The sequence below is a fragment of the Monoraphidium neglectum genome (genome assembly GCF_000611645.1).
Source record: "Monoraphidium neglectum strain SAG 48.87 unplaced genomic scaffold scaffold01869, whole genome shotgun sequence".
Lineage (NCBI taxonomy): Eukaryota > Viridiplantae > Chlorophyta > Chlorophyceae > Sphaeropleales > Selenastraceae > Monoraphidium > Monoraphidium neglectum.
In genome coordinates, this window is record NW_014011759.1 from 3,143 (window position 1) to 11,288 (window position 8,146).

Below are 8,146 nucleotides of genomic sequence, written 5' to 3' on the forward strand. Positions count from 1 at the left end.
GAGGCCAAAGCATAGCCTGAACATGGCTAACAGGGTTTCCAGTGTGGTCCAGTGCAGATGATGATGGTGTGTTGCGTTTCAGCGCAAACAGTGTTGACCTCCGCTCTGCAATGACTCTCCGAAATGAGTAGCTAGTGCCTGCCAGTTTGAAGGGCGGGGCGCTTTGCAAAGCCCTCCCTTGCAATAGCTTTTCCAATTTTGACCATCCCGATCGCTCAGGCAAGTATCTGCACATGGGAGCTGGTGGGGTCGGACGCAGGTGCCAGCGCACGCGTGCACCCAAATGCGGCGGTTTGGGCAGAGCTGTCAGAGCTGCTCCAGTGGCCATCGTCCCGCCAGCAGCCAGAAGGGAGGGGCGGCGATGGCAGCAGTGGCCTGGTCCGTGGTGCAGCTGCAGAAGGTGACACTGGGCGGAAGCTGGCGGAAAGGCTGTTGGACTGGCAACAGCTGCAGCTCATCATCACGGTGGGTGATGTGATACACAGCGAACTTGATGGCCACGCCGGTGGACATTTTTGCGGAATGCAAACCTTGATGCAAGTACAAAGGATTGCATCACTGCCTGACATGTTGCGCATGATGTGGGCGGCTGAAATACCTCTACATTTGTGTGCTGGCTGCTCAATCTCCAGCAGAGTTGCTGATCGGTTGTGTCGCACACAGAACCGCACCTATGACACCACCCCGCAGGCCGGCGGCTGGGCGTGTGCCGGCACGGCAGTGCTGCAGGCCGGCCCTGGAGGCTGCCTAATGCCCGCGCGCTACGAAACGTACGACGCGCTTGTGGTGCAGGTTGAGGGCGCGCGGCGCGTGCTGCTCGTGTCGCCCGATATGGTGCGTGCGAAGCCATGCGCGCAGAGCGCCCGGCTCGCGCTTGGATGCTCAGAGTGCATTACCGCGTCACGTGAACGTTCTGCAAAGCGGATGGGTTTGTGCAGCTGCTCTTTTGGAGAGGGCAAACAAAGGGCCCCGGGGGGTAGCAGCCAGAATCATGGCAGAAAGCCATATGTGGGGTGGCTCCCCGTCGATGACCACCACCGGCGGCACCCCCCTCCTGTCCCCACCTCTCAAACACATGCACACCCGCAGGCGTTTCGAGGCGCCACTCCATTTCCGGTAGCGCACCCCTATGATGGCTACAGCTGCCTGGATTTTGAGGACCCCGAGGTTGAGCACTGGCCCAGGGCCAAGGAGGTGCGGGTAACATCGCCCCCGAGATTACCTGGTGTGTTCCTGATTGCGGAAGGGCAACACCAGCAGCACTCATGAACGCGACGCGGGTTTTGAGCTCCTGGCACCGTGAGGGCGCCCGCAATCCATTCAAACCTGCCTACGGACTCAGCCGTAATTGCGCCCCCCCCCCCTTGCCCGGCGCACTGCCCCGTTCAAAAGGTGCGTGGCATTGTCGTCGACCTGCAGCCGGGTGACACCCTGCTCATCCCAGCGTTTTGGTTCGCACACACGCAGCTGCTGGACAACGCACACCAGCCCCCTGGTCCCCCGCCAACGGCGGCTGCAGCAGCGACAGCAGCAGCTGCTGCTGGATCTACCAAGGCCGAGGGCGGCAGCGCGGCCATCATCCTGAGGCTGCAGCCTGCTGCAGCACAAGAGGGCAAGGCGGCGGCTGCGGAGGCGATCGCAGGGCAGGTGGAGGCGGAGGCTGGGGTGCCAGGGGCGCGTCACGGTGGCGGCAGGCCGCTGGGGGATGGGGCCCTGAAGCTGCAGATGTCCCGCATGGTGGAGGCCGTGGTGGCGGAGGAAGTCGGGGCGGCCAACGTGCGCAAGTGGCTCAAGGTTTGTGCGCGCACTAGTAGTGCTGTAAGGGCCAGCGATGCGCACGCCCCGTGTGACATTGCCGGCTCCCACAGCTCGGTGCGCAGCCGCCCCCCCCCCCTGTGGTCGCTGTGCTGCCAAGCGTGCTGCTCTGTGCTGCGCTGATGGCTGCTTTGTTTGCGCCATCTCCTGTATTGCACCCTGCTTACTGGGTCAACTGCCTTTCCTCCGTCTTGCAAACAACCATTCCGTGGTCGACGGTGGCGATCACTGCTCCTTTCGATGTGCTGGCAGGTGCTGTCTGACAGCCGTGAGTGGGAGCAGCTGGATCTGGGTACGCCGCAGGGCTACCGACAGCTTCGCGTGTGTGAAGTGGTGATGAAGCAGGTGTGTGGGAGGGTGGTCTGTCAGCCGTCCAGTCGGTTCAGGGTAGGCTGCGCCACGTGTGATGTTGATAACGAATGTCACCTGACTGGGACCCATCACTCACCATGACGTAATCTTCTAAACAAGAGCAAGGGGCCTCTGGCAGCTGCTCATGCATGCGGTCGCACCCATTGCTGACCGCCACGCATCAGAAGCCCGCAGTTTGCAATCAGGCAGTTGCAGCTTGACCCTTGCTGGATTTTGGCTACTAGCCTAGTAGTTGCAAATGTTACAATCAGCGCGGCCTCTTGCACCACTTCCTGACCGGGCGCGTGTGCACCCATCCTTGCAGGCGCAGTGTGTCCTTGGGCTGCTGGAGCCCCCTGCGCTGCAAGCCCTGATCCGGGAGGGCGAGGCGTGCCGCGCGTTGCAGAGCACAGCGCGCGGCGGCCTGCGCGCGCTGCTGCTCCCCCACAACGACGCTGGCAGCACAAACTGCAGTGGCAGCGGCGGGGCTCACAGCGACAGCTGCATCGCCGTTGGCAGCAACGATTACCACAATGGCCAGGGGGTGAACAATCCAGCTCGTGCTGAGGCTTTTGTGAAGCCGCAGCAGGTCCTTGCCGCTGCAGCAGGAGCGGGGTTGTGCACAGCCAGCGTGCTGACGGCGATGGGCGGCAAAGGCAGCCGCGCAGCCCGGCCTGGAAGTGGCTGCAGCGGCAGACTGAGGGACAGCTGCTACAGCGGCGTGGACGAGCGGATGCTTGAGGCGGCGGCGCGGTCCTTCTTTGCGCTCATGTGTGATGGCCGGCTCTTCGCCACCGACTGGCTGAACGAGGTCCGCGTGAGGAATGGCAGCTCCTCATGCTGTGGTCAACTGTGGTCAACTGCACTCGGTCATGCTTTTGCAAGTTCTACATTGCTTGTTGCTGCCTGACAGGCACGCATGGTGCTGAGCCTAGCTGCAGCTGCCCCCTACTTCAGTTGCCGCTCCCTTCCACTGGCCGGTCCCTCTTGAGCTGCTGGAATCCTGCCGTTTGGCTGGCCCCGCATTTATAGCACCAATCGCTGCCTGCCGTGGTGCCCCGCGGGCCCAACATCCAATCGGCGCGCCACCTCACACCCTCCGCACCCCGCGACCGCCTTGCAGGGCATCAATGAGCCGCGATACTTACTGCAGGAGCCCGATGCCGAGGCGGCGCGCTACCCGCAGCTCTTCCGCCACAGGCTGCTAGCCGAGCGGCCGGACTGGCGCGACCATGCCCGCCTGCTGCCGCCCTCAGGAGGGCAGCGCCTGCTGGCGGGCGCTGCAGGCCGTGCCGATGGCAGGGGCTAAGGCGGCGGCCGCATGGCTGAAACACCGGTGTGCGGAAAGGCAGCGTGAAATGCATGCTCGTTGCGGGCTCCGTAACAACAACAATATGAGCGGCAGGCTGCATGAGATGTGACCAAGGGTTGCTGGTTTGGGCATTTGAATCAACTATGCCACCTGAACGGGTTGTAATGAACCATCCATGCCCGGCAGGGTTCATTGAAGTGTAATTTTCGGCATGGATGTCACAGAACCTCGTCAGCCAACGGCCGCGGCTGCCCCATCCGGCTGCCCCTCTTGGCGTGCAATGATGCCGCGCACGCTCCTTGCGGAATGAACATCCCTCAGCTGCGGCGCCAGCTTCAGCACGTCCCTAGCCGCCTCAGCCCATCCCCCGTGCTTCCCCTCCGCCCCACCACGCCTATGGCCCGTGCTGCTGGCGCTGCCGTCGTCGCTGCCGACGCAGGTCGAGGCATCCCAGTCGCGCTCGCCCCTCGCGTCCAGGGAGACGCTAGCACCGTGCGCCGCGCCACTGCCGCCCTGCTTGCCACTAGCAAGCCGCTTGAGCAGCGCGGCACGCGCCGCCTCAAAGGGCATGTCCCTTGTGCTGCGTCAAAAGTGCGTAAGCCATGAGAAGGGGTCATGTGCAGGTAGTCCCAAGGTTGCCGGGTTTTTCAAGGTTCGTCTTGCGTCAGCTGCTGGGTGTGCGATTGCAATCAAGCCAGCTCAGCCCACATGCAGGCACCGAACACTCACCTTGAAGGCGCTCCGTCCTGCCCTGAACCAGATGCAGCAGCGGCGACTTGCGACACATCAGCGCCCTTGTGCTGCTTGGCCGCATGGTTCAGCGCCCGCACGAAGCTGCGGCGCCACTCCGCATCGCTGGCTGCCGAGGGTCCAGGCTTGCCGTCCTGCTGATCCGCTGCCCGCAGCTCCTGCCATACAATACAAGCGCAGCAACGCAGTCAAGGCAGGCTGGAGATGATGCGAGCTTGAGTATGATAAGCACGCACGGTGTGCCTCGAAGCTGCCTTTGGGAAGCAAAGGAGTGCCCTGAAGGTGCAGTGTGAGCGCCTACACGTGTGGGCCCTTGGGGCTAAGCGAGGACCACTGCCTGCGTGCTGCCGCTTCGGCCGCCCCAATGCACGCACCTCAAACGCCTGCGCCACTTGGGCGTCGTCCAGCCGCCCCACAAATTCCTCCCAGTCCAGCCCCTCTGCGAACGACAGCAGCTCTTCCTGCTGCTGCTGTTCTTGCAACTCTGCTGCCACCTGTGCATCAGCTTCTGTCATCGCCCATGCTGGTCGCACCCTCCGCCCGTGCCCCGCACAGGCGCCGCCTCCGCCACTGTTCGTCCTCGCTGTGGCGGGGCGGCTTGCGGCGGCCGCCTCCTCCTCTGCAGGTACGCCCCCGCTCGCACGATGCGCACCGCGCCCGTCAACGCTGCCTGCACTGGTTGTGATGAGCTCGGGGCTGTCAGCCCTGCGGTGGATTCCCGCGTTGGCCGGCGCACCCGCCCGAGCCTCAATCAGCAGGCCGTCCAAGAAGGCGTCCACATCGTCCGCGTTGCTGCTGCCCTGGTGCTGGCCGCTGCTGCCCTGCTTGCTGCCATCCCTGCCCAGACCACCGCCCTTGTCCCTGAAAGCATCTGCCTCCGCCGCCTGCTTGCATCTGATGGCGACCTTGCCCGATGCTCCGTCCCAGGCGCCCACTGCCTCCACGTCGCACGCGCCATCATCGGCCACCTGCTGCTGCAGATCGCCCTTGGCGCGCTCTCTCGCCATGTGCGCCTGCTGCTGCCGGTCTCTCAGCGCTGCCGCCCTTCTTGCCGGCTTCCACCAGCCGCTGACCGGCTCGCCGGCGAGGATGGCGGCGCGCAGGCGCCTGCCTAGGTTTTTGCACTCTGGTCCGCGCTCTTTACATAGCTGCTCCTTGCCTGCTTTGGACCCGCGGACCGTGGCCGCCGCCGCCTCACGCAGGGATGCGAGCAGCTTCCTTTGCTTGTCGTACACCGTGCAGAACTTCTTCTTGGACGCTTGCCCGGGGGCCCTGATGGGTCGGACGGGGTTGAGGCCCAACCGCTCCATGCGTTCGGTGCATGACGAGGGCTTGAAGGCCTGCGACCCGGCGCTCGTCTGAGAGGGCAGCCTTCCCAGGGCGGGTGGCTGTGGTGGCAGGCAACCGTTTGTGGGGCACACCAGATCATCAGTACACATGTGGGCAGGTGTACGTTGCAGTGATGCGCGGGCAGGGACAGCACAAGGTGGCCGTGCAGGGCGCGATGGCACAAGCAGCCTAAAACGCCTGCACCAGCGCTGCAGGCAAAAACATCTCAACACATGCATAACTTTGTTTAAGTGCTCGCCTTATCTGAAAGCATCTGCCCTGTCGGTTTTGAGCTCGTAAGAGTGGACTGCGGTCGTAAGCAATGGTATCCCGCAACGCTTCACATAACACCGTGGAATATCCTCATGCCTGCGGTCTGTGAAGCCAAGGTGCACGAGTCGTCCCCGTATCATGAATAGGGGCAGCAGCGGATTTGCAGCAGTCACACACTTTCTCTGGGTGGCCGGGAGAGTTGGTTCAGGGCAACCATCATGCTCCACAATAATTCTAGAACATCATGGGCATTCCACTCCGCACAGTACCGTACGGCTTGCCTTGTATCTGCTTTTCATTTGTCACAAGATCACACAACGGGCTTAAACAGTTGTCAGCACCGACCGTAAGCTGATACATACAAACAACCTACCACCGCCCCGATGTTGGGACGTGGACGCGGTCGGGGCCGGGGCAAAGCTCAGCAGCCCGTTTTAGTGGCCGCACCCGTCCTGGTGGAGGATGTATGGGTACAATGTGATAATCCAGACTGCAAGAAATGGCGCAAGCTTCCTCCCGGGTCCAAGGCGCCTGCGGACGACATCGAATGGTGCGTTCGCAGCCTCGATCCTGCAACCGGCACTGCTGCGTATGCTCAGAACATACTGCAACCCATTACTCTCGCTGCATCGTGTCGATCCGCCCCGCCGTGCCGCCCAGTTTGCCGCGTCCGCCGACACCCGGTGCTTGCCGGCCGCTGCAGGTTTTGCTCCATGAACTCAGACCCTGTGAAGAACAGCTGCAGCGCGCCAGAGGAGGTGCGCGCTGATAACACGCACTGAGGATGCCTTGCGAGCGCTGCACCGCGGGCACTGCGCACAGCTGTTGACCAGTCGTGGCTGATGCATCGCGCGGTTGCATGCGTCAACAGCTGGCCTTCCTGCTGCCCACCATCACTGCCTGCCTGCCCCCCCGCGCACCTCGCAAACCACGCACCCCCCTTGAACGACCACAACAAAACTCATAGGACTACGAGGACAAGGACTGGGAGGCGCGGGAGGCGCAGGTCAAAGCGCAGGTCGCTGCGCTGCAGCAGCAGGGGCAGCTGCCATTTGACAAATCGGCGGGCCTGCCAGTGCTGCAGGCGCCGCTGATGATGTACTCCAGCGGGCTCGCGGGGTATGGCAAACGCGGCGCTGGCGGCGGGGACCAGCGGCCGAGGAAACGCGGAAAGCCAGACAGTGAGCCACGCGCGCCATGGGAACCCACAATATTGTTCGTCAGCAACATTACGAGCCGAGATTGTACAGGGTCAGGGGGCTTTGCAAGGCGGCAGCAGCCTGACACAGGAGGGCGCTCGCAGTGGCAAAGGACTGAGGCAGACATTTCGTGTCGCGGGGCTGCAGGGCGCTTTGCAACATATGTTTGCAGCAGCTGGTGCCCCACTGCCCTGGCCCCACTGGCCTGGAACGTGCTGACCCAGCGTGCTGCTTCTTGGCCCCGCCACTTTGCCCGCAGGCCTGCCGGCCAAGTACTTTCCAACCCACCAGGACGAGATGGCGGCGCTGGAGGTTGCTTTTCAGCACATAATGGTGAGCGCATGTGGTAGAGTATCAGTGACAGGCAGCCGTCAGGGGCGGCGGCGCGAGGTCGCCCAGGGCACGCTGATCTGGGAACAGCTGGGCAGCTGCTCTAGGCTATGCCGCTGGTGCCGTGATTGTGCATACTGTTCTTGTTGCGCAGCAACTCTCCAGCGGCTGGATGCAGCTCCTCATCCATGTGCTTCGTGCGTTGCGTCCCCCCCCCTCGCTACATATATACTCAGGACAATGGGGGCTTTTACGACGACGCAGCGGCGACTAAGGAGGCTGCAACCGCTGCAGCGGCCACATCCGCAGCCGCCGCCGCCGCGGCCGCGGCGGCCGACCAGCAGGCGGCGGCGTGCGCGGCGCCCCATACCAAGCTCGCGCTGCCGTTGTGGCTGTGGAATGGGCTGCAGTCGTACGCGCCCGATGCAGCGGAGGTGGCCTGTCAGGCTGTGGACCTTGTGACCGCCAGCCTGTCAGTGTGCGGGCCCTGCCAGGAGCAGCGGGAGCACGAGCAGCAGGAGCAGCGGAAGCAGCAGCTAATTAATGGTGGCGATGGCGGGGCAGGCGAGCAGCAGCAGCAGCAGCAGCAGCAGCAGCAGACGCAGCAGCAGGAGGAGCATGAGGCGTTGTATCAGCAGCGTGTCAAATTCGCGCAGCTGGCGGTGCTGGCGGCGGCGGCGGGGGCTTTGCACCAATTGCACTTGGTCAAGCGGCGGCACCCTGACGGCGTCCCACCGCCGCCGCCGCCGCCGCCGCAGCAGCAGCAGCAGCAGCACGGCAGCGGCGG

General features: G+C 63.6%; 2 protein-coding genes across 2 annotated transcripts; one reads left to right on the forward strand and one right to left on the reverse strand.

The window, feature by feature from the left end:
• Window positions 1–361: 361 nt before the first annotated feature.
• Window positions 362–3,475, forward strand: MNEG_9245 (hypothetical protein; the record flags this gene model as incomplete). The annotated part of the gene is made up of 7 exons (XM_014042281.1): window positions 362–400; window positions 691–834; window positions 1,090–1,194; window positions 1,393–1,794; window positions 2,068–2,160; window positions 2,492–2,983; window positions 3,290–3,475. 7 exons carry the CDS (start codon window positions 362–364, stop codon window positions 3,473–3,475), a joined length of 1,461 nt encoding a protein of 486 aa, XP_013897735.1.
• Window positions 3,476–4,203: 728 nt separating this feature from the next.
• On the reverse strand, window positions 4,204–5,667 carry MNEG_9246 (hypothetical protein; the record flags this gene model as incomplete). The annotated part of the gene is made up of 2 exons (XM_014042282.1): window positions 4,204–4,386; window positions 4,603–5,667. 2 exons carry the CDS (start codon window positions 5,665–5,667, stop codon window positions 4,204–4,206), a joined length of 1,248 nt encoding a protein of 415 aa, XP_013897736.1.
• Between the last annotated feature and the right edge of the window lie 2,479 nt (window positions 5,668–8,146).